The sequence below is a fragment of the Pleurodeles waltl genome, chromosome 4_1 (genome assembly GCF_031143425.1).
Source record: "Pleurodeles waltl isolate 20211129_DDA chromosome 4_1, aPleWal1.hap1.20221129, whole genome shotgun sequence".
Taxonomy (NCBI): Eukaryota; Metazoa; Chordata; class Amphibia; order Caudata; family Salamandridae; genus Pleurodeles; species Pleurodeles waltl.
The window spans coordinates 886556993-886583423 of NC_090442.1; the positions used below are offsets into that span (position 1 = coordinate 886556993).

The 26431-nt window shown below is 43.1% G+C and overlaps 1 protein-coding gene across 1 annotated transcript in view; it reads right to left on the bottom strand.

Annotated features, from left to right (window-relative positions):
- The window catches only part of SLC26A5 (solute carrier family 26 member 5), a 365888-nt gene that overhangs the window by 99084 nt on the left and 240373 nt on the right, over positions 1–26431 (bottom strand). The window contains exon 11 of the mRNA XM_069229639.1: positions 19676–19753. Coding sequence (XP_069085740.1) covers positions 19676–19753 — 78 coding nt within the window. The remainder of the gene's footprint in view (positions 1–19675; positions 19754–26431) is intronic.

The window sequence follows — 26431 nt, forward strand, 5'->3', positions numbered from 1 at the left end:
GTTCTCTACTTCTGAATCCTTCTTTATTCTTGTGCATAAGGCTTTTTATTATCGCTGTTCTTCTATTACTCTTACTCCTCCCTCATAGCTCTAATAGTTTCCCCACTTGGTCTATACCATCTTCATCCGTTCAACTGCCCATCCACTTAACTCTGCTAGTTAACTAAAGTTTCTTTCTTCAGCTTTCTTCTTTTCAATCCGTTGCTCAATCATTTTTGCTTCTGCTCTCTTATTCCCTCACCTTTCTTAGTCTCCATTTCTCTTGATTTTTTTTCCGGTTCTTTCTCCCCCCACTACCTCCAGCCTCTCTCAGTCTTCCAGGGCAGAAAATGAATTTATCACACGACACCCTAATACTGTAAGACAGCTGTCACTTCGAGGGTCTGACCTTAATTTTCAATGGTCTTTATAAACATGTAACAGTCACCATTTATTTAAACAAATAATTAATAATCAACGATTGACAGGGAACCATAGCACTTAAGACATTGAAAACGATACATTTTACAAATTTCACAATGCAGCCCCTAAACATGTAAATATATCATGTGCTTTTTCAAATGTACAATTCCTGGCAACGTGACACATTTAAAATAATGTGCAAGTAAATGCTCGGTTTGTTTCGACGTTATGTTTTTTAATCTAAAGAAGGCAGTACAGTGCTTAATTTGTGCTTGTTGTTTCCGGTGCTGAGCACCGGCACTTACATTTGAGGGCCGGGGCTTATTCTTCTGCGGCAAGCATTTGCTGCGAGCAAAAGACAAATATGGGAAAGACGGAGTAAGAGAAAAACGAAAAAAGAGTCACAAAGGTAGAAAGCAGAAAGTTACAAGAGTGAGCTGTAGGGGCAGGGAGTGACTTTATATGATTGAGGAGGCTCGAGGTGGCCTCAGGATTACCCTCCCTCCGTATTCCGTGCTCGCAGATTTAATTGTAGCAGCCGTCTGATTAGGAGGAGGGCTTTGAGCACCGGCACGTTTGTATTTACAAATTAAGCACTGGAGTACACTGTGTATCTGAGCTGGGCACTCACTGTTCTGGTGGTCGTTAACATAGCCGCTCATTTGCTGGTTGCACTCTCCAGCCGGTATGCCAGTGTGACTCTGCCAGTTCAGGGAGGGTGCAGTGTTTTGCGAATCTGAGTTCAGGCTCGGTCGTGGGTGCAAGTCAAGACACTTTGCAGAGGCCTAAGTAGAGGTGGTTTTCATGTGCTCAGCGCTCCACGGAAAGTGCCATTGGAATAATGGCGAAGGACAGACAGTACGTGTGCGTGCAGCTCAGTTGCACCTGCGCAGTTCATATGTGCTAGTCCAGGCAGGATCTCCTTCCCCATAGCACCACCCTGCATCATACTTTGAACTGTCTTTTTAGAAACAGTTTCAGTTTCTGTTTCATAAGAGGCAGCAACGACCTCAGTTCTGCCTATTTCATTTATACATGTCGCAGCCAGAGAAAGGCGTGCACCTGAACCCAGTTTTTAAGTGCATAACAAAAACAGCAATAGTGAGGCCAGAGATCTGTGGGGGGGGGCACATAAAAATATAGACTGGCCCCGCTGCAAACCGTCCCCCGTGGCTACGGCCTTGCAGGGGAGGGTGTTTGCTGCAACTGCTTGGAACACTGTAGGCCTTTTTGTAGTTAATCAAGTTCCTGAGTTCAATCCAAAGACCATCCTGTCAAGGACACAACAGTACCTTCCCAAATTTGCACCTTATTAATACCTATTCAGATGCTAATTCCTGACTGACAGAGGAGGGAGAGCAAAATGTGGATTAGCTTCCAGGGACTCCAGTCAGGGAAACAGTCATTTTGTAAAAGTACCTTTTCCTTTTTCCTTAATTGGTATGCAAAATATGTCACCACTATATTGGACGTTGACTAACTATTAAAAGGGTCCTTGAATTATTTTTCTAGCTGCTTCCAAAATAAAATTGGCCTTACTAGTTGTAATAATATAACCAGTGTTTTCCAATGGAGCAACCAGCCTTGGCTTTTGGGCCTTTTTCACTGTAAGGACATGGGGACCAATAAACTTTTACATGTCCTTCTTTTAAATACCATGCACCATCGTTTATGGCAATAAGAGCTATTTATGGGTGACATTAATATCTAAAAGGAAGTTTCTGGCTTGTCAAAAAGGGTTTATATTTACAGGCCAAACTGGCAGTTTATACCTACACTGCCAGACTACAATGGTAGGCCCAAAGACGGGTTTGCTGTGTCACTACAGTGTGTGACACAATGGGTGCTGCAGCCCACTAGTGACATTTAACTTACATGCCCTGGGTATACTCTGTCACACCTTAGAGGGACCTATAGGTAAATTGAATATGCCAATCAGGTGTATACCAATTTCAACATGCAAAAAGAAGGAGCACATGCACTTTACTGCTGGTTTGCAGCACTAATGTGAGCAGAGCTCTGTGACCAATAAAAATAGGGTTCAGCAAACACTCCAGGGTGGCCCTGCTGAAAGGGCAAATTTCCAGCACACTGATATGGTGGTTTAGTAATATTTTTTGGTTATCTGTGGTGCTTTCCATTCAATGCCGTTTCCTAACAGACCATAGTCTGAACATTCCTGTGACAGGTTTAGGCTGCTTTTGTCCAAGGACAGAACTGCATGGTTTGATTACTCAGAGTTACAATCATCAAAAAAATGATAAGTACAGGAGCATCTATGACCCTGTTAGGAACAATTGGGATTTCAAAGCATCGGGCAGAGGGCGTATGACAGTTTAATAGGAAAAGTGGCTGGTATGGCCTTACCAATTCCTTTCACACTGTTTAAGTTATTAATTTGTCTACCATCCGATGGTGAGAAATAGTCTGAGGTTGGTACTGATATACATAAATTGCGAAAGACCTGCCATTCATGATGGTCAGAGATACAACATATCTGAGCTTTGTTGGATGTAAGCAAAGTGCTCCAACTAATGTGCATGCTCTGCTGGAAAGCACTACTAAGAGCAAAGTAATAGCCACTTTGTATGCAGTCTTTTTTCCATGGTTCCCTTGACGTTTTTATCTTTTTTGAGCCTGCCAAAAGGACCTAACTGCATGTGCTTAACCTTAAACATGAAAACATTTTAGATTTTTAATTGGTGCATTTGACATTTATATAAGAAAGATGTCATATGTAGTGCAAGGTGTCTGAAGGTCAAATTCCAAATGTAAGCCTACAGCAAAGCTCCTGACACTCACAACTGTAGAAAACCATGCAACACAGACTGTGGAACAGCTAACACTCAAATCAAGACATGATTGTATACTAATGCCATGTTCGCAATAATTTGCGGTGCGGCACGACACTTTGAATGTAAAGAAAGTTTAATTAATTGGTTACTTAGTAATAATCATCATTACTCCGAATACCCGTTTCCTGTTCTAATATTTACTCTATGAGGTGTGCTACTTTCCGTTCAGGCACCCTGGGACCCAGCTTGCCTAATTAAAATGTAAATCCTACCCTGCCTTCCCCGTAATACCCAACGCCTCTCTTCGGCAATAAGAAGGGAAGGGACCCAATACACTTCCCGTCACCCCAAAGCTGAGAGGAGGAATACAGTTTGCTCATGTTTCAGTGTGGTACCTAAAGAGGGTATTAGGAGCAGTGGGGATTTCTGGGAAGGAACCCATGTTTTTTTTTTAAGCTTCTCAACCCTTGTCCTGTATTTCTATATCAGGGTATACCAGAGTAATAAATAGGAACGGTTGCTGTCACAACTCCCAAGTTTGATGAAGAAATAAATGTTAATACATTTGCAACATGAAAGATACCAGCAGAAAACAGTTGCCTAGGCCATAGAAACTGCTAAGACCCTATTATCTAAATTCTAAGGACTCGCAATTACCCACATCCAGGCTGCAAAGGGAAACAAAGGATGAAGAAGAAACCTGCACAGCTGCTTTATACATGTGATCAACTAAAGCCCCACAGACTTCTGCTAAAAATTCTGCTATACCACGTGATGATCTACTCTCTACCACAGCTTGCAGTACCCCATTTTGTGAAGTATAAGCCATATCTTCAACTTTTTTATCCATCTACTTAAAGGGGAAGTAAGCTTTTTTTTTACCATGGCAAAAAATGACAAAATTCACAAATAGATAATCACACTGTCTATTGTCTTGAGTTACTGTCAGACATACTTTTACTGCTGTTTCTTCAGGATTAGAGGGTATTAAAAAAAGAAGGAAGTATTTTTTTTTTCCCGATGGAAAGAAGAAATCATAATAAGACAGAAATAAGACCCCAATTTTAAAAAACCAACGCATCTCCAAAGATTCTCAAGTAGTGGGCCATAATGGGTAAAAACCCGGCTCACCCACTCTTCGAGCTGATATTATAGCTACTAGAAAGAAGACTTTCAGATACTTTTTTTTAAGATCCACATCAGACGATGGTTCAAATGGATTGGTTTGTAAGCTTTAAGAACCAAAGGCAGATCCTTTCACGGGCAGTTGGTTCTACAAATGGCCTAGATACAGAAACATTTTTCAGCAGTCTACTATCCAAACAATCCTTCTCTGGAATTCACCAAGGAGCTCAGGTCACCCTTATTGCGGCTCAGTGTCCCTATGGCTATACCCTTGTCAATCCCATCCTTTAGAAAGTGTCGAACCCGTTTCTAATCACAATCTAATTAATTTATGGTTTTAACAGTTCACCATATAGTAATTGAAGACCAATTATGGTTTTATGAATGTCCGATGAATAAACGTCTAGATTTCTATTCACATGATGCAACAGGAGAGGAAAGGTTTAACTTCTTTCAACCATCCATATCAACATCCGCGCCTCTAGCTTCATCCAATGGCACATTTCCAGGGCTAACTGAGGAGACTGGAGTGGACAATGTTTCACTTGAAAAACATCCTCTGGCATCCTGGCCAGTAGTAATGGAAAGCACCCCGTTCATTCTTGATCTAAAGGAAACTACTAATATCAAATCCACATCCTCCCTCCGAATATGTGAGGCACAAGACGATAAATGAGGGAAGGAAGAAAACCTTGCTTAAAGTGGCTGCCAGGATGTTGTCCTTTCCTCAACTATGGGTTGCAGAAAAAGAAACTGCGTGAATTTCTACCCAAACGATTATCTGGTAAACTAGAACCTCTGAGACTAGAAACTCCTCCCTGACTGCCTGTTGAGCTAAGATTTTGTGACTCTTCTCAACCTGGCTCCTGATTCTGAAGAAGATGGGAGAGATGGAGCAGAGAATAGAACACTACTGTCTTCTTCCTCCAATTCGATGAATGCAGTCTTTCTTCTGGAAGCCATATCCCCAGAACTGTCTGTTGACCCAGAGTGTTTCCCCATTCACTCGTTTGCATCATTAGTTAAGATCTTTTAAAAACTAAACAGGGCTTGCCTCTTTATTATAAGGAGCAATCAGACAGACATGGAGGGGTGATACCTTATCCTCTATGGTAATTTGGGAGAGAGACAACTTACAATAGCCACATTGTACCCTTCTATTAAGGCACAAGATGAGTAGATATTAGGCTTCCTTGGGACGCTGAGAAAATGCGCAGGAGGGCCTTGACACTTTTAGGGGATTTTAACTCGATTTAGAACCTGACAATGGATAGAAGTAGTCAGGGCGGATGCCTAATAAGTGCTTTTTCCAAAGCACTGAAGGCAAACCCGAGTGACATGGCCTTAGAAGTGTCTCTTGTGAGACATACCCCTAAACAGGGGCTACTCTCTTCTTTTCACATGTCAACACTCGAATTCTTGCACCGATCTCAAACTGCTCAATAACCCTCTAGTGGCTCTCACAACAGAAGTGAATGTTGGCCCAATTGGTGTATCAGAAAATGTGTGGGTGCGGATCCACTTAAAGCTAGGGGGAATCACATGTGGAAGCTTCTTCTGTGACCCTCTACTGAGGGATGCTCTGAGGGAGCAGATTAAAGAATTCTTTAAACTAAACAATAGGCAAGGTTAGTCCGATTGGTACAATGAAGGTGGTGGTATGAGGGAAGGGTTCACTGATGGTCTATTTGCATAAACTTCCAAAACATGAGACTGAGAAAGTGGATTATTAGTTGTTGGAAGGTGGTGCTCTTTATGTAATAATGGTACTATTCCTGAGTAGGTGCAGTTAGATCTCAATAATTTAAACCTGAGCTCAACCCTTGAGAGTTGCTGCACAGAGTAAAATTTAATGAGCAAATAGACATCAAAACAACAATCTGATGTAGGGAACCAAAGATAAAGTTTTATATGTTTCTAGCAAGTAAAAGTGCAAATTCCCAACCACAGGTATCTGCTCATGCTAGACTGGGTCAAAGTCAAAATTTAATGCTGACCGCGATGGAGCATACAGGCACTAGGTTAGGTTTTGTGGAAAGTTTTACCATTTGCCTTAAAAAGTGTTTTGTAAGTCGAGAATCCTCAGCAGTGCAAGGCGGCAGGATGTGGCTGAGTAGGTTCCACAAGGCCAATAACCATTGAGGCAAAGTCCTAGTGAGGCTGTTGAATTTTAGCAGGAAAGCTACAATTGGGAGAAATTTGAAATTGGAGCCCAGGGTGAAGATTTCAACCTTCTGACTGAGAAAGGTTTTAGAAGTTAAACTAGCAAGGTGAATCTGATTGGCAATTTAAGGTTGGAAGCTGCAGCTCGACATCAGCCCAGTGGTAGCCTCTGGTTCTTTTTGGAAAACAATTCTAAGTGTCCAGTTTTCCAGTTCTTGTTGTGGAAATAGTGTAATCTTCACCAGCCAGTTGGGGTTTAGACGCATTCTCCTACAAGCCACCAGCAGGGTCCAGGGCATATCCAGTTGCAACTGGTCATCTGGGCTCAGCAGAATCTTGTGATTCTTGAAGCTTTTGTGTTCCTGGAGCTTAACAGTTTGATATTTAACTAGCCCTTGGAGGCCACTCTTCAGTTCTGGGTACAGGTGGGTGCAGGTCCAGCCTTGGTGTCTCTCTAGACAGGTATCAGTAGGTTTAATCATATTTCTGAAGTCCAAGGTTCATCAGGTGCAGTCCTTCTTTCTTCCACAGGCCCAGAGGTGTTCTGGAGAACGTATCCAGCGGTGCCAGTTTTATGACTGGCACGAGTTTGTGGGTGGGGGAAGACTTCCTAACCAATAGGGGGAAAGTTCATAGGGGCAACGCTATCCAATTTACCAGTTTAACACCCAAATGTAGAAATAAGCAACAGAAAAGTGACCAGTCCAGCTTTGCAAAGGGCCTTCAACTGTGCGGCAAATGTGCGTTTTTAGTAACTTTTGAACTGTTTGGGCGAGAAACATTTTTTCCCCATAATAATCTGCAGATTATGTGTCAGATGATGGATTATGGTGCAAATGCGGAAAACATATTATGCAAACATTGCTGTGGCCACAGAATCAAATAATTACAATGGCACTGCTCATAATACACTATATACGGCAGATTTTTTTTAATTCCACTTTCTTCCTCCCTCCCGATATGGCAGAAGTCCCTGCCCGTAATTATTGGGAAGATAGCTGCTGCACCGTGAGCTGTACAAGCATTTATAGGCACTTCATGTGCAGTCTGCTGCCCTGCAGGGGAAGGGCGGGAAGTGGGGGGTTATGGGGATGGGTGGTCAGGGGTCCAAGCAGGTGAGAGTGTATGAACGGCCGGCTGGACTGGTAAAGTCAGTAACAAACATGGGGTCAGGAATACCCCATTCCCTTACAGCGCATCGGTGCAGAACTGCAACACTCCATCAGACCAGTACACAGAGCTTTCATTCAGGACAAGTACTTCTGCCACAAGTGTGCTCGGTACCGCGCACTGTGCATTACCTAGAAGTACCACTGTGCACGCAGTGCCTTCATATATATGGATGGGCAGCGCATAGTGCTTAATTTGTGCTTGTTGATTCCGGTGCTGAGCACCGGCACTTATTTGTGAGGGCCGGGGCTTATTCTTATGCCTCAAGCATTTGCTGCGAGCAAAAGACACATATGTGGGAGAAGGAAAAACTGAAAAGGGTCATAAAGGGAGAAAGTAGAAAGTTGCAGGATGAGCTGAAGGGGCAGAGGTGAGGTCAGGATTACGCTGCCTCAGTATTCAGTCGTGGCAGATTTAATTACAGCATCCTCGTGTTTAAGAGGAGGGCTTTGAGCACCGGCACCTCTTAATTTACAAATTAAGTACTGGCCGCGCAGTGCCATGGTGGTGGGTTTAACACTGCACTGGCAGCACGCTGTAGGCGCACTATAAGGCACTTCTCGAGTCCCTGCAGCGCTTTCCAAAAATACCAGCGGCACAGCTGCGAGGGTAGCATTGTGCACGTCGCTGCTTCTGAAATACTGGTGCGGTGCCCTATCAATGCCGGCCCAGTGCCTGCAGCTGTAGATTAGCGCTTGCTCTGTGCTCTCTGCCCTACTGTGATAGTGGGAGGTGGGCAGGGGGAGACAAGCAAGGCGGGGCAGGCAGACAGATCACAGACACATGCACTCCTCCAGAGGTATCTAAAGTTAAGGAGAGTGACTACGGGAAATTGAAAGAAAAGCAGCTTGAAGTGCTGGTGCATTCCCGCATGAGTAAGGGATAGTGTTATAACGTGGTATTCGCACTCGCAAATATAACCATGACCAGACCTATTCCATGAGCTCTATAGAGCCGAACCACAATTCGTGGCTGTGATGAAACAGACCGTGGAGCCCTCATTAGCCGTCCCCTCATGGGGTTATGGGCACACACAGCGGGGTTATAGCTGTGCACGCATCTGTGTATGTATGCATATGCGTACAAATACATGCCGTGTGAGTGTGCAACCCGTGTGACTGTTGCTTGCGTCTGTGTGTCTGCAAACATATATGCATGTGCGTATGTGCACACCTATGTGTCTTAGTTATGTGTGTGTACCATATGGGTGTGTGGATGTGTAAAACTTGAGTGTGAATTATTGAGTGTGCCTGTGTACTATGTGTAGGCTGGGGCGGGGGGCACAAGGTTGCCCAAACCACATTTTGAATTTGAAAACCGAGCCGACTCGGTTCTAATTGGGAAGCATTTGAGCTCTGGCATTAAAAGCTGAAAGTTGCGCGGTGGGAGAGGAGGGGGACAGGGTTAGGCCGGTCTGGGTGGGATTTAACACCAACAGACAGCAAGCTTTGGGTAAATTCCTAATGAGAACGCACCCTGGTAGGAGGCAGCGTCATTTCTATAAATCCAGTCCAAGTAAAAAGGAAAATCTGCACCTATATTATTTTCAATGGTACACATGCATTATTAAATGCACATGCATGCATGCAGGCATCCAGAGGAGATGCAGTTTTTAACTGTTTTATTCACGTCCATTCAGCGTTTGTGTACTTAATCTTGAAAGTATTGCTGTGTGGGTTTCATTTGAGCCTGACTTTAGGAAAGTTCAAAAGGTCACTATAACACATGGAGCACTATGGTTCATATTAAAGCTAATGTTTTTTTACAGAGCCTCAGATGCCTAAGGTACATGGCTATGTGTCTTAGCGTAGGTGCTGTAATATGGGGGGCCTAGGCCCTCATGCTCCGGAATGAAGTCACGCAGACACAGTCTTATGGTGGTATAAACTGGCCTCAGGCACGTGCGCCCGGCGCCTTTTATTGGCAGGGTCACCTGACTGGTGACGCCTGTGTTGGGTGGGTGTGGGGTGCACATGTAAGACCAGCCTTCAGCGGAGAGGCTGGCAGAAGCACTAGAACGAGTCCAGCTGGACTCTAAATGTGCGTGTGCTGTATGGATGTGTGGATGTCTACAACTTGAGTGTGCACTATTGAATGCGCGTGTGTGTTTGTGCCCGTGTACTGTGTGTAGGCTGGGGAGGGGAGAGTTTGCCCAAACCAAATTTTGAATTTATAAACTGAGCCAACTCGATTCTGACAGTGAAACATTCGAGGTCTGGCATCAAACACTGGAAGTAGCGGGCTTGAGGGTGGGGTGGGGGGGTCGGATGGGAGTTAAGGACACACTCACTAGGATTTCCCTTGCAGGAGGCTTGGGGCGAGGATCGGCCTTCTTCCCTGCTATGAGGTCCATAACCCGGGAAAATTAGAGCTGAGCATGAAGGAGGCGGAGCCCTCGCCCCCTCAGGTGGGTAAACAGGGCTGTCATCGGCGCCTCACTCTGGGGGCCCCGGTCTACCCCGCTGGTTCAGATGCATCTGTAATTCAACTGCTGTTAATGTAATGTTCGTGCTGTAATAAAATGGAAATAGAAGGAAAAAAAGAACGAACAGCGGGAGGAGGTGGTAAGCAAATACAAAGGAATGTGGGTGATCGAGGGGGACAGGAAGTTCTCTAAGTAAAAGTAGGGTCTTTAAGTAAAAATACAGGAGAGAGTGGGAGGAGGGTGGGAGTGCAGATGGCGTGGTCATTGAGTAAATTAAAAAAATACCTATAAAGTGAAAGTAGCAATTGGAAGGATACTGGCCTGAAGCAAGAGAAGAGCGACCGGAAAGTGTACTTGGTCCCAACTCTTTCTACGGCATGGAGGGCACAAGCAGCTGGAAGTGAGAGCAGACAACCTGCTGACATGCTGGCCAATGAGAAGCAAGTAAATCAGAGCGACCTTGGAATCAACCAATGGTAAGTTCAGGTAAGTAAGGGGTCATTTTTTAAGCCCCTTTTAAGATTTTCTTTTTAAACTCAAAAGACTTCACAAGTTCAGCGCAAGCGCTATGCAGGCAGAACCTAAAAAATTAGGGGGGGGGGGGGGAGGGAGTGCTGTTTTAATACATAGTGGGAAAGCTTTAAAAAAAATATATTAGATAAGCGGGGACTGAGGGGAGGAGTGGGCAGGGAGGTAGCAATATGGCAGGTGGAGACGAGAAGCAACAAGGCAGACGGGCAGGGCAGAAACAACAAGGAGGACAGAACACAGACAAGAGAGTAATGCTGAGTGCCAGCGAAGGTTCTACAGAAGCACGCACGCGCGAGACAGAAAAACAATTGCAGGTGGTGGCGATGTAGGCACATAAGGGAGACAGGTGGAGAACACATGTATTCTCATTGAGTGCTTAAACAAGAAGAAAAAAATTGCTCTCTAAAAGTGAAAAGAAGAAGCACACAGAGGCCAGCCAGTCAAAGAGCTGTATAAAGAGGCTATGGGAGGGACAACACAAGATTAATAAAAAAGCTATTAAATAAGAAGTAGCCAAATGAGAGTGACAGGAAAGCCAACCGATGGTAAGCAATGGGCTAGCTCCTAGCCTCTGTATGTTCTTGGTAAGCCCACAATATGTCTTTCGCAACTGGACAGCTTGCACTGTGTGGTAGACTCAACCTAAGAAGGGAACCTAACTCTGACCTTTGTTAGAATTTACTCCAGCACAATGTGACTTTTGTTGGAATGCTTTCTATGTTCCATGGTGGAGCACAAATGCCTTTCAACAAAATTAAGCCTTATATAGTTTTAACGCTGCCAAGTTCAAACCCTACAATAAATGCTAATTTCAGCTCTAATTATCAATTCAATAGATATAAATATATTTCAGTTAGGAGCCACTACATTATAAATATCTCCTGACTTGTTTTCCTCTCCCCATTTTTTAATATATCTTTTGCAAATATATGTATTACCTACTGGTAGTTGCCAGTAGATAGTTATACTTAGGACCTTGTTTCCATAGAAAATGCGTTTTTTGACCTGCCTATCTCTTTTGGACCGTTTGAGAAATCTTCACAAAATTTTCCCCAAAAAGTGTGCTGATGATTTTTGTTGTGCATGGTAAGTTTTGGGGTGATCCATCAAGTAGGAAGCTGAGAAAAACGAGGGGGTCAAAAAAGTTAAATTTCCCATACTAATTCCCATAAGACCTTTAGACACGACAGCCTGAACGGCTGGACAGAAATGCACCAAATTTGGCAGAAAGCTAGCTTTCGGTATACATATTGTGCTTTCCCTTATTTGGTGTAAATCCATCCAGTAATTTTGGGAATAATGATAAAGAGCAAATACATTTGTAAATCTCTGTCCATGAATAAATTGTGAATATTCTTGATTTTTTGTGTGCAAATAGAAGCTCTGTAATTGGCTGGCCACAACCTAACTAGAAAATTGTGGCTGCCATTTTATGTTACCATAGAGGGTCCCGGGGCTGAAAATAGAAATGATAAGTAGTATAAGGGGTCAGGGTGGAGGTACCCTAACCCCAGGGGTGTGATATACGGGTGTTTTAGGGTCATATTATGGGTTTTAAATGATTTTTCTTCATCATGTGCGATATCCTCGAATACTCAATGATATGCAAAAAAAAAAAAAAACATTCACAGACTCATTCATACACTAATTCATTCACTCATAAATGCACTCAGAGACTCGTGCCCCCACTCAGACACTAAGCACCCACTCAGACTCACACACCCACTTTCAGACTCACGCATCCACTCACAGATCCAGTGATAGAGAAAGGCCCTGTGGCCAACCTCCCCTGCACATGGCCAAAAGCTGCATGCAGCAAAGGGTTGGGTGGTTATAAGGGCTTAGCTGCAAGTCCTGCGGCCAATCCCCACTACAGTGGTTGGATTAATGTTTAGTAATTAAAATTACTTTACATTAAAAAAACATAGTAATTCAGAACGTAACAATAACGTCCCTGTAACCTTTGTTTATATTTGCTGAAAAAAAAATATATAGATATATATATATTCACAGAAAATAACAGGGACGTGAACCCAACTATAACGCCCCTGTAACCTTTGTTTTTTTCAGTGAATGTATATGTTCTGTGATCATGACCACAGTGGTCGAAACGAGTCAATGGTGGAAGCACAAGCATTTTTTAAATAAAATGGAGCTACAATAATTGGATTCTGGAGCGCAACGCTTCCTTTTTTTTTTTTGACTCAATAAATATATATAAATCATTCACTGAAAATAACAAAGGTTACAAGGACATGAACCCAACTATAACGTCCCTGTAACCTTTGTTATATATGGAAAATGTCACTTACCCAGTGTACATCTGTTCGTGGCATTAGTCGCTGCAGATTCACATGCTGTGCACATCCCGCCATCTGGTGTTGGGCTCGGAGTGTTACAAGTTGTTTTTCTTCGAAGAAGTCTTTTCGAGTCACGAGACCGAGGGACTCCTCCCATTTCGACTCCATTGCGCATGGGCGTCGACTCCATCTTAGATTGTTTTCCCCGCAGAGGGTGAGGTAGGAGTTGTGTATGCTAGTAATAGTGCCCATGCAATGGAGTGAATGCGTATGTACATAATGAAGTTTAAAGTAATATATTTATTTACAAATGTACAAATGTTTAAGATCTACTTCTAAACGGCTACAGGCTCCCGGGGAGGCGGGTGGGCGCATGTGAATCTGCAGCGACTAATGCCACGAACAGATGTACACTGGGTAAGTGACATTTTCCGTTCGATGGCATGTGTAGCTGCAGATACACATGCTGTGCATAGACTAGTAAGCAGTTATCTCCCCAAAAGCGGTGGTTCAGCCTGTAGGAGTTGAAGTAGTTTGAAATAATGTTCTTAGTACAGCTTGACCTACTGTTGCTTGTTGTGCAGTTAACACATCTACACAGTAGTGCTTGGTAAATGTATGAGGCGTAGATCATGTTGCTGCCTTACATATTTCGTTCATTGGAATATTTCCTAGAAAGGCCATGGTAGCACCTTTCTTTCTGGTTGAGTGTGCCTTTGGTGCAATAGGCAGTTCTCTTTTAGCTTTAAGATAGCAGGTTTGAATGCACTTAACTATCCATCTAGCAATGCCTTGTTTTGAAATTGGATTTCCTGTATGAGGTTTTTGAAAGGCGATAAATAGTTGTTTTGTTTTTCGAATTAGTTTAGTTCTGTCAATGTAGTACATTAGTGCTCTTTTGATGTCTAATGTATGTAGTGCTCTTTCAGCTACAGAATCTGGCTGTGGGAAGAACACTGGTAATTCTACCGTTTGATTCAAGTGGAACAGTGAGATTACTTTTGGTAAAAATTTAGGATTGGTCCGTAGAACAACTTTATTTTTGTGTATTTAAATAAATGGTTCTTGAATGGTAAATGCTTGAATTTCACTCACTCTTCTTAGAGATGTGATGGCAATTAAAAATGCAACTTTCCACGTTAAGTACTGCATTTCACAAGAGTGCATGGGCTCAAAAGGTGGACCCATGAGTCGTGTTAAGACAATGTTGAGGTTCCATGAAGGAACTGGTGGTGTTCTTGGTGGTATAATTCTCTTTAGGCCTTCCATAAACGCTTTTATGACTGGTATCCTAAATAATGAAGTTGAGTGCATAATTTGCAGGTAAGCTGAAATTGCCGTAAGATGTATTTTAATGGAAGAGAAAGCTAGTTTAGATTTTTGCAAATGTAGTAAGTATCCTACTATCTCTTTTGCAGATGCGTGTAAAGGTTGAATTTGATTATTATGGCAGTAATAAACAAATCTTTTCCACTTATTTGCATAGCAGTGTCTAGTGGTAGGTTTTCTAGCTTGTTTTATGACCTCCATACATTCCTGTGTGAGGTCTAAGTGCCCGAATTCTAGGATTTCAGGAGCCAAATTGCTAGATTCAGCGATGCTGGATTTGGATGTCTGATCTGTTGTTTGTGTTGTGTTAACAGATATGGTCTGTTTGGCAGTTTGACATGAGGTACTACTGAAAGGTCTAGTAGTGTTGTGTACCAAGGTTGCCTTGCCCATGTTGGTGCTATTAGTATGAGTTTGAGTTTGTTTTGACTCAACTTGTTTACTAGATATGGAAGAAGTGGAAGAGGGGGAAAAGCGTACGCAAATATCCCTGACCAGTTCATCCATAGTGCATTGCCCTGAGACTGATGTTGTGGGTACCTGGATGCGAAGTTTTGGCATTTTGAGTTTTCTTTTGTTGCAAATAGATCTATTTGTGGCGTTCCCCACATTCTGAAGTAAGTGTTCAGTATTTGGGGGTGAATTTCCCATTCGTGGATCTGTTGGTGATCCCGAGAGAGATTGTCTGCTAACTGATTCTGAATCCCTGGAATAAATTGTGCTATTAGGCGAATGTGGTTGTGAATCGCCCAATGCCATATTTTTTGTGTTAGGAGACACAACTGTGTTGAGTGTGTTCCTCCCTGTTTGTTTAGGTAATACATTGTTGTCATGTTGTCTGTTTTGACAAGAGTGTATTTGTGGGTTATTATGGGTTGAAATGCTTTCAGCGCTAGAAACACTGCTAACAGTTCTAAGTGGTTTATATGAAACTGTCTTTGCTGAATGTCCCATTGTCCTTGGATGCTGTGCTGATTGAGGTGTGCTCCCCACCCTGTCATGGATGCATCTGTTGTTATTACGTATTGTGGCACTGGGTCTTGAAAAGGCCGCCCTTGGTTTAAATGTATACTGTTCCACCTTTGAAGCGAGATGTAGGTTTGGCGGTCTATCAACACCAGATCTAGAAGTTGACCCTGTGCCTGTGACCACTGTGATGCTAGGCACTGTTGTAAGGGCCGCATGTGAAACCTTGCCTTTGGGACAATGGCTATGCATGAGGACATCATGCCTAGGAGTTTCATTACTAATTTGACCTGCATCTTTTGGTTTGGATACATGGCTTGTATTACATTGTGGAATGTTTTGACTCTTTGTGGACTTGGAGTGGCAATTCCTTTTACTGTGTTGATTGTTGCTCCTAGGTATTGCTGTGTTTGACACGGCAGAAGGTGAGACTTTGAGTAATTGATTGAGAAACCTAGTTTGTGTAGCGTTTCTATGACATAATTTGTGTGTTGTGAACACTGTATTTGCGTGTTGGTTTTGATTAACCAATCGTCTAGGTACGGGAACACATGTATTTGCTGCCTTCGGATATGTGCAGCTACTACTGCTAGACATTTTGTAAAAAACTCTTGGCGCAGTCGTTATTCCGAATGGCAACACTTTGAACTGGTAATGTATCCCTTGGAATACAAACCTTAGGTACTTTCTGTGTGAAGGATGTATTGGTATATGGAAATATGCATCCTTTAGATCCAGTGTTGTCATGTAGTCTTGTTGTTTGAGCAGTGGGATTACTTCTTGTAATGTAACCATGTGAAAGTGGTCCGATTTGATGTATGTATTTAATATTCTGAGATCTAGTATAGGTCTTAGAGTTTTGTCTTTTTTGGGTATCAGAAAGTACAGTGAGTAAACTCCTGTGTTTAGTTCTTGTTTTGGTACTAATTCTATTGCTTCTTTTTGGAGCAATGCTTGAACTTCTAATCCTAGAGGATTTATATGTTGTTTTGACATACTGTGTGTTTTCGGTGGGACTGTTGGAGGGAATTCTAGGAATTCTATGCAATAACCATGCTGGATAATTGCTAGTACCAAAGTATCTGTTGTTATCTCCTCCCAATGTTTGTAAAATTGGCTTAGTCTTCCCCCCACAGGTGTTATGTGATGGGGATGTGTGACTTGTAAGTCACTGCTTATTTTGAGGACTTTTGGGGCTTTGGAATTTTCCTCTATTTTTTTGGAATTGTCCCCCTCTATATTGCCCCCGAAAACTTCCCCGCTGATATTGGCTTTGGTAAGTGGGCCTTGTTTGTGATGTTGTAGTTTCTGTAGGTTGTCCTCGAAACCCTCCCCTAAAAGGTGTTTTGCAAAATGTGCCTCTGCTCTGCGGGGAGTAGAGTGCGCCCATGGCTTTCGCTGTATCAGTGTCTTTCTTGAGTTTATCAATAGCAGTGTCGACTTCCGGCCCAAACAACTGCTGTTCATTAAATGGCATATTTAGCACGGCTTGTTGAATTTCCGGCTTGAAACCTGACGTGCGCAGCCATGCGTGCCTTCTTATTGTTATTGCAGTATTTACTGTTCTTGCAGCCGTATCTGCTGCATCCATTGAAGACCGTATCTGATTATTAGAGATACTTTGTCCTTCTTCCACCACTTGTTGTGCTCTTTTTTGGAACTCCTTGGGTAAGTGTTCTATCAAATGTTGCATCTCATCCCAGTGAGCTCTATCATATCTTGCCAAAAGTGCTTGTGAATTGGCAATGCGCCATTGGTTTGCTGCTTGAGCTGCAACCCTTTTGCCCGCAGCATCAAATTTGCGACTCTCTTTGTCTGGAGGTGGTGCGTCCCCCGAGGTATGAGAGTTTGCTCTCTTACGAGCTGCCCGACAACTACTGAGTCTGGTGTTAACTGCGTTGTAATATAAACAGGATCTGTTGGCGGTGGCTTGTACTTTTTCTCCACCCTTGGAGTTATGGCTCGGCCTTTAACAGGATCCTGAAAGATTTGTTTAGAATGTTTTAGCATTCCTGGGAGCATAGGTAGTCTTTGGTATTGGCTATGAGTGGAGGATAGCGTGTTAAACAAAAAATCATCCTCAATTGGTTCAGAATGCAAGGTGACGTTATGGAAAGCAGCTGCCCTTGCGATCACCTGTGTGTAAGATGTACTGTCCTCAGGAGGGGACGGCCTGGCAGGGTAGGAGTCTGGGCTGTTGTCCGATACTGGAGCATCGTAAAGGTCCCATGCATCGGGATCATCTTGACTCATAGCAGTATGAGTCTGGGAGTGCATCAGTGGAGGAGTTGCTACTGGTGATGTGTGCACTGATGGTGGTGGAGACGGTGGTGGAGTTGTTTTCTTTGCCACCTTTGCCTGTGCCTCCTTGTCCTTCTCTTGAAAGGCAAGTTTTCTTTTTATTTTAATTGGGGGAAGAGTGGTTATCTTCCCTGTGCCTTGATGAATGTGGAGCCTCCTTTGAGTATAGTCTGGCTCTACAGCTTGAAGTTCCTCTCCAAATCTATGTTTTTGCATTTGGGAGGACAATCCTTGTTCCTCTGTATAGGAACCTGTTTTCGGCTCCGAGGCTGGATGTTTCGGAACCGAAACTTTTTCGGACGTCTTTTTAGGTTCCGAATAAACCTTTGTAATTTTCGGCGTGGTGTCGACTCGGTGCCGAATTTGTTCGGTGCCGCTGTCACGGCCCCGAAATTTCTCGGAGCTGATGTCTCGGGTCCGAGATTGCTGTGTGGCGGTATCTCGACCGGAGTCGGATGACTTCAACACCAGCGTGCCCTTTTTCGGTGCCTTGGCTCGGTCACCTAGTTTTTGGGTTAAGCCATGGCCTGTTGGCAGTGGCGCCCCCTGGGCTTTTGTTGACTTCTCGTGAGTCTTATGTTTCGACGTCTTACTCACGGTTTTCGGCATTTCTTCGGGCTCGAGCTCTTCCGAGTCCGACTCGTGGATAGAGAAAGCTTCCTCTTCCTCTTCGAAACGCTCTTGTCCTGTCGGCGTCGACGCCATCTGCAGTCTTCTGGCTCTTCGGTCTCTTAACGTCTTTCTGGACCGAAACGCTCGACAGGCCTCACAAGTATCTTCCTTGTGCTCTGGGGACAAGCACAAGTTACAGACCAGATGCTGATCCGTATACGGATACTTGTTATGGCATTTTGGACAGAAGCGGAATGGGGTCCGTTACATCAGCCTTGAAGTCACACGTGGCCGGGCCGACCAGGCCCCGACGGGGGATCGAAAAAACCCCGAAGGGCCACCGGAGCTCTTCAAAATTCAGTGTCGATGAGTTGTAACTAACCCAATACCGAACGCAAACAATGCCGACGATTTTTCCGAGATTCTAACTAACTTTCCGACCCGAAACACGGAGCGAAAAGGAACACGTCCGAACCCGATGGCGGAAAAAAAACAATCTAAGATGGAGTCGACGCCCATGCGCAATGGAGTCGAAATGGGAGGAGTCCCTCGGTCTTGTGACTCGAAAAGACTTCTTAGAAGAAAAACAACTTGTAACACTCCGAGCCCAACACCAGATGGCGGGATGTGCACAGCATGTGTATCTGCAGCTACACATGCCATCGAACATATGTATATATTCACTGAAAATAAAAAGGTTACAGGGACGTTATAGTTGGGTTCAGATTTCACACACACAAAACCATAGAAATTCTGCAGTTATAGGTATCTCAAGTAACTATAACTCACGCCCTCACCATGCACTGTTAAGTGCCCCACATATTACATCACTCATTATATATTTTCTGACATCATTGATAATACCACTGCAACATTTGCTGAAAAATTATTGATAAGAAAGCTGTGTATGTCAGGGGCACAAGTTATACTTACCTTAAAGCACAAGTTTTTTTCAGTGAATTTTAATGCAATGTAATATTTAATTACCATATGTTAAATCCAACCGCCGCAGTGCATCATTTGGGATGTCATCAGTGACGTCACAGAACATGTCATGAGTGATGTCAAGCAGTGCAGACGGGGTGCAAGTTATAGTGGGTTCCCAGCAACTCCAGATAACTCACCGTAAGTTCCATATGCTCGATATTCAGAACCTTACTGTCAGCTCCACCTCATGACTGTCTGGAGAATCAAACGAGGAAAAACTGAACTGTCTTAGGTCCCCTGTTGCCAAAGGAAGGGGAGGGATGATGCAGAAGAGGGAAAGTAGTTTTAAAGTTGTAATTGTTTAATGTGGGTCACAGAGTGTCTGGATTGGAGGTAGGACATCCCATACAGTAAGTAGTGGTTCAGGAAATGGCTCGGGGAGGTAAGTATATGCTCAGGCATCTTTTATATCAGTGCAGCAAATTACCTTCAGTGATGTCTAAACACCATAGCATGAAAATTAAAAAGACAAGCCAAGACATTGAAAACGCATATTTGTGGTGCATTTATTTTTAACACACAATTAACATTGCACAACACAAGCAGCATGTTTTTCACATTTTACATACCTGTGGTAATGGTTCAAACAGATATCCAATCACCAAAATAACCAGCAATACTAAAATTGATGCCAAGAGGCCTGCGATCTGAAAGACAAAACATATTAAAATATCTGTTTAAAAAGTCATACAAAAATGACCTCTGCAGAAGAAATATGTGTTAAACGTATGGAAATTAAGTGTTGGCAGATTGCTCAAGATGTACCCACTATCAGGAGTCAAAGGCTACGTTTTTCGTAAATCCACCAGGTACCTTTCCAGTCACCATCCCTTTCCTGCTAACTCCAGAACCCAATTAGGGCCACCAGCCTGTGCGTGGTTTAAAGTCCCCAATTCATCATGAATTAATTGTTGGTCTCTAGTTAACAACATAGCAGTGGCTGCAAAATCAGGCTGGGATGCCAACGTGACCTCATCATCCTGAATGGTTAGCAGACAACAGCCTCCCACCACCACAACACAGCACCTTGATTTGGTTGTAAAGCACCTGAGAATTTGTGCTTGCGTGTGGCCATAGAGGAAGCATTTCATGCTCTTGGAGGAGGTTTACAAGTTATGCAGAACTGTTTTGGGACTCCAAGGGCAAGGGGTGGAAAGTTGACTATAAAGTCATATTTTTTGCCTTTTCTTTTTTTAGTCAGACCTAACATTTTGCATTGCTTCCAGCATGCACTACGACAATTCTCTATAATCAACGTGAGAAAGCCATCCTTTTAGCATGTTCACCCCCATTTCTCTGACTGATACTGGTGGTAACTATCTGACCCTGACTATGCCCTGGGCTCTGCTAACCAGGCCCAGACCAGTGCTCTGACCAGAAGGTATGTGGTAATGTGGTACAATTACAATTGGCAATGACAGACCCCTGTAAGTCCCTAATTTATAATAGGGTTAGAGGGATTCAAACTACATGTAAGTCCCTAGTATATAATAGATCAGGGAGGTGCTAGAGTGTGCACTGCTGTGTTGCCAGCAGCCCTGCCTTTAAAAAGTAAAATGTGTGCAATTCGACTTTGGAATTAAAGGTACTTCCAAAGTGAAAACTTACCTTATTTTTACATATGTCACCCCTAAGATCTCCCCTAGGCGCCCAGGGTGCTATGGAACTATAAGCAGGGACGTAAAAAATATGTTTTATATGCCCAGGTGAGGGAAAAACTGCCCATTTCATTTTTCCTCATTGTGGATTCTTAGCTCCATATTAAAAAGATTAGTAATGATAAAGCCAACAACTTGCCACTGTTGAACTTATCCTAAACAATACATAAAATACGTTATGGGACTTTCTTTTCTGTAAACCAAAATCCAGCCTGCTAGTGGCCTCTCCTAAATGGTCAGCCTTAGCAGGCTTGGTGAGGTGTTAAGTGGCCTGCATAGAGCAGAGGTTAGCTGGGGACAGAGCTCTGAAGCTGTAGGGCTCAGGCCAAGAAATAGGCTTGGTAAATCAAACTGGGCTTCAAAAATAACAGGACAGAAAGGAATGTCAGCCAGGCCTACCCTCTCACCTTGTACACCACAGACAGATAGCAGGCCAAGGAATGGAATTTGCAGATGGTCTGGAGAGGGAGTGTTAATGGGAATGAGCCAGTTAGGTGGTGTAGCCAGGTCTTTCTCTGCTGGAGAGAAATAATCCATCTTGGATTTTAAAGTGCAGTGCTTTGTGGGACAAGAAAATGCCACACTTTGGAAGAAACTGTCATGCTTTTGGGTGGGACCCTGCTTCTCATTGGACAGTGGTCCCCCTGCTTATCCCCCTGAGATGATTAAATACATATCTGGGAGCTGCATAGCAACTCAGATCTGCTGCCTGAAACCCCAAGAAGAAAAAGGACTGACTTGCTGGGACCGTGGTCTGCAACCCAAAAGACTGCAGCCTGAAGTAATACTTCTGTTGCACACTGGAACAACAGACCTCTCTTCTAAAAGGACTAAGGAGTGGACTCCCTGAAAGCAACCGGTTAACAGAGCTTGCCTGCACCAACTGCCACAAAAGTCCCCAGCCTGGAGTGTGTCCAGTGGACTTTTATGGATTTGGCCAGGTGCACTGTGGGAATTATGGTCCCAACTTCCAAGTACCATCTCAGAGCTTCTAGACCCTTGGATCTGTGTTCGGGACACTTTGAACCTTCAAGCGGAACTTCAGGGAGAAGTTCCAGAAGTCTGGAGCAACTTTTTGAAAAAGCTCCATAAGGTGACGGACCAGTCAACAACAGTCAAGCCGCCGCTGCCGAACCGCAACTCGGCCTAAATTCAGGTTCGTCCCTCTGAAGCTCCAGAGCTTTTCCCCACCAACAAGGCTTCCAGGAGTTGACTGGGGCTTTGCACAAACTCAAACCAATGATGTTGCATTGGATCCCAGCCTGAGGATGAGCCTCACCCGAGGAAGAGAGGAAAAAAACTCCAGAAATATGACTAAGTCCGAATGTAAAACTTTGACCGAGGCCTCCTGCTCAGTGTATCCGAGCAGGGCTCCATTGGGGTAGACCTCAAACTGTGGCTTGGCCCGGTCTAACATAACCAGATGTCCACGGATGGCGCTATTGATTTCTAAGCACTAGAAAGCACATTTTTTTAATTTCATTTTTTAAAATTCATGACTCCGGTTCCCTATATTAGATTGTAGTCATTGTGATGTCATTTTAAAGATAAAAATATTTTCTATTTTTATAAACTGGTGTGGGGTTTTTATTGTGTGTTGTGTCTTACTTATTTACTGCATTGGTGTAGTTAAATGCTTTACATACCTGTCTCCTACGTTAAGCCTGCCTGTTCTTTTCCAAGCTACCAAGGGTTGAGCCATGGGGTGAGCCAGGTGCTGATGTTTTGAGACCCTGACTGGATCTAACATTGGGTTGGTGGCTTATTTGCTAGTGGTAGGTGTGTACTTACCCCTCCTAATAACCCACCTTTTAACAATCAGCAACCATCATTTTACACTGAAACTAATTTGAAATGCAACCATTTTGTAGTGACATATGTTCCTGGTTGCATATGTAGCCTGACCCTGACCATGCTAGTCCCTCCTCGTGTCACTCACCTCTAAACCCCCACCATCACTTAGATGTTCAAAAGTGGCAAAACGTAAGACCCTAGTTGGCCGCACCATCTTGACTGAATGGAACAGGACTCTTAACAACTACACTGATACAGGAAACCCCCAAAACAGATAGTATGTCACACATTGAAAAGGCAATGGAACTATCCCAGAGAGACCTTACTCCTTGAGACAGATCGAATAAGAATAATAAGCACATGATTATAGTTACCACTTACAAACCAGCAAGCAACACAACACTAAGATCTTCAAGACATTCTAGCATATTGAACATGACAAAGTCAATACCAACCCTTTGTTTGTATATGAAATAAGAGCTAAGTGAGATTATACAGTGAGAGTACACAGAAAGCCTCAGAAACCCGAGACCATAACCGAAGCATGGGGGCTAACATTCATTGCAGGCCATTTCAGAGACAGGAAACGCAAAGCCTACAGATTTATATTTGATACCAGAACCAATGAGGTAGTGGTGGTCAAAACAGAATTAATAGCTCATTCGAATTGTAGGAACAAAAATATGACCTACATTATCTGTCCATGTGATCTCATATATGTGTAGCAAACAACTCAAATGGTGAAGTAAAGGATCTGCTAACATCAGAGCAGGATACAACACACAGATATTTTCTAATGGCCAAGATCTTCGAGCCACAGCCTTTTGCCCTTTAATTTGTGTAGATCTTTCTGCGCTACCTTTTCATATAATACCTACACCAAATCTGACATGCAAATGCCCAAATAGAGCAATTCTATATTCCCACAGCTTTACTAAGACGAATTGCAAATGCAAGTATTGTGTTATGGGCCAGTTTTTAACTTTGTAACAAGCTAGTACAACTCAGCTAGCTCACAGTTGCATTGAATGATCCACTCAATGACTCATCAGCCACAGTCTTTACAAAACCAAACTGCTACATTGTTCACCTCCCAAGCTCACAGAAGGTAACATTTTAGATAATTTGAAAAAAAGCTGACAGACATACCAACAATTTAAAATATTTACTATGCTCAAGAAGAAATGGTACAGGGCAGTGAAATGTAACACTAAACAATTTTGTGTAAGTACATTCTGAATGCTACCAGGTCACAAAAAAATCTGTGCAAATATCTATGCCACAATACACTCAGGCCTGAGGTTACCGTTTGGCCATATTCTATTTGAGAACCTAGCAAACAGTTTTGTTACAAAATAACATTTGAATCATGTACAATCGCCTTCAAGCCAAAGTGACTACTCTCAGAAATATTTTGAATGTGACAGACTCAACTCCTCTTCTACCAAATAAGCACACCTTTCAGTTAGTAAACAGTATAACCCTTACTGATTTTCAAAAGTTTTCAAAGCCTTTCTGGCAGCTCCTGCATTTGCCACCTGCTTGTTTTCTGTAGCCAATATGCTGAAGATTCTAGTGGTCACTCCTTTTCTTAAGAAGCATGAACAGGTCTATACTGATATTTCAATCTTTTGTCCAATTTATACTATTTCATATCCAAAAACTTATTTGTGAAAGCCGTGCACCCTCAACTTCAGTAATCTGTATAACCTCACCATAACCTTGTTCCCACACTGACTGGCTTTTAACCCCTCACTCACACCGGCTTGTTACTTGTGGCCATTGTGCTTTATATTAGGAAGGAGCATGACACTGGCAGTGCCGGAGCCCAACTCTTTTTATATCTCATGGAGCCCTTCAACACCATTAACCATTCTGTCTCAGGTCTGCCGATTAGGGTCACTATTCAAGAGAAAGATGCAGATTTGCTTTTGGTCTTTATTATTTTCAAGATTTTAGTCCAGTGCTCATTGGTCTTTTTCTTTCCAAATGCCCCCCAAGGATCCTCCATGCCTCCAATATTTTTCAACATACATACAAAATCATTGGTGAGCAGCATCCTAACACCTAGTTAGTCTGCTCATTTCCTGTATTTAGGCGATAGAGGGCTGAATGTGCATCAATCAGCTAATTTTTAATCTATGTATGCCTTCCATTTTCTGAGAGTCTCGACGGGATGGCACTAGCTACATCAGGATGAGTCTTCGTCAATGGCCATTATCAAGATATTCTGAATTCCACCCTTAAAGCTATTTAACAGGTGGAAAGAATGAGGATTCTGCTCCACCTGCTATGTCAAACATGGACCGAAGCCATTGATGCGTGTAATGGATTGGACTAATGCGTGCAAAGTTATCTATTTTAGAAGTGCACTTTACATGGCTCTGGTCTTTATTCATGACTCCAAAATGTACACCAGCCTCTCCTGCCATTATCTGTGCACCTTGGACTTCACCTCATTCAAGAATTTGAGTATCAATGAATGATCTAGTGCCTGTGCTTTCTCAGACTCAGCTAGCCACACCACAAACAAATAATCTAGATTTAGCAAAACTCTACTGTTTAGTAGTCAAACACTGATGTCAAAGCGGCCACTGTGCATTCTGCATAGGTTAACGTATCAAGAACTTGTTCGGACACTAAAAACACACTTTAAGAATTCTATATGACGTCACAAACCAAGTTTAAGGATTGGACACTGCCACGTGAAAGGAGACATTTTCTCTTGCAAGAGGCAAACCAGGGACCAGCACCAAAATGGGGCTGAGCTGGACTTCAGGCAGACATTCGTGAGGGCAGCACATGAAGGTTTTACATGTGAAATGTGTATTAGGGCAATTAGAAGTCATGTGACTGAATTTTTCAGTCCAGCTCAACTCAATGGGAAGGTTGACCTGCAGATAGATAGAACCTTCCATGACCGGTCTAAAACATGAGTGCCACTGAAAAAAAGACACTAAAAAGAGCTTCAGGAAAGGCCTGCTAAGATTTGAAACAGTTCAAACTGTATGTATGAACAGCTTGATAAGCTACTACCTCCAATTTATACTTAGGTCCTTCTAGCGAGCAGTGCTTTAGTGGTTAAGATGCATAACTTCTAACATAAAAAACTTGATTAGATTTCCCTATTTTACTGTGCCTTTACACAACTTAACATTATGTTGCCTAGTATTGGACCAATAGATCCAATTAAATCACATTCTGGCTTCTGTCATCTGTCTCAACCAGACCTACACACAACCCTTAAAAGTTACACCATCTCGTTTTCGAGAGGCTCCAGTTACAATAGAAATATTCTCTTTAAAGGGCGCATTTGAGCTAGGTCTAGGCTATATCAAATAACTAATATGGATAAATAAATTAGGCATTTTTATTTTTAACACAGACAAAATTGTAGTATGATAGCACTAATTATTTGTTCCTGCAGCAAGTTTTTTGGTTTTCAACTCCAGAATGACCATGTGACCCACATACCTCATTCATCACAAACTACCACGAGTACGCTGTGTGACCTTCTTCTTCAACCAGCGACATCTTTATCACACCTATGAAGCTGTGAGATTACTTCCAGCCTAAGGACCTGCTTCTGTCTGCCTGGGCTGCACTGCAGCCAGTCTGTACCATGCCCTGCACTTATCTCCGTGATGTGATTCCTTGCACTCTTGATTGAACTGCAATATCTTTTGTTAAGGAAGCTGAAGGTGGAGAGGGCTAAACAGAGCCAAGCAAATTTTGATCCTGCTTCGGTACAAATTAAGGCCAATGAACCCTTTCCCAGGGTATTACATACGATGGATTACTGTCCTCTTTGAGCTCCATATGGTTCCAGTGGAGTAGTCCAAAGGCGCGGCATGTTTGCCGTCGATGGCATGT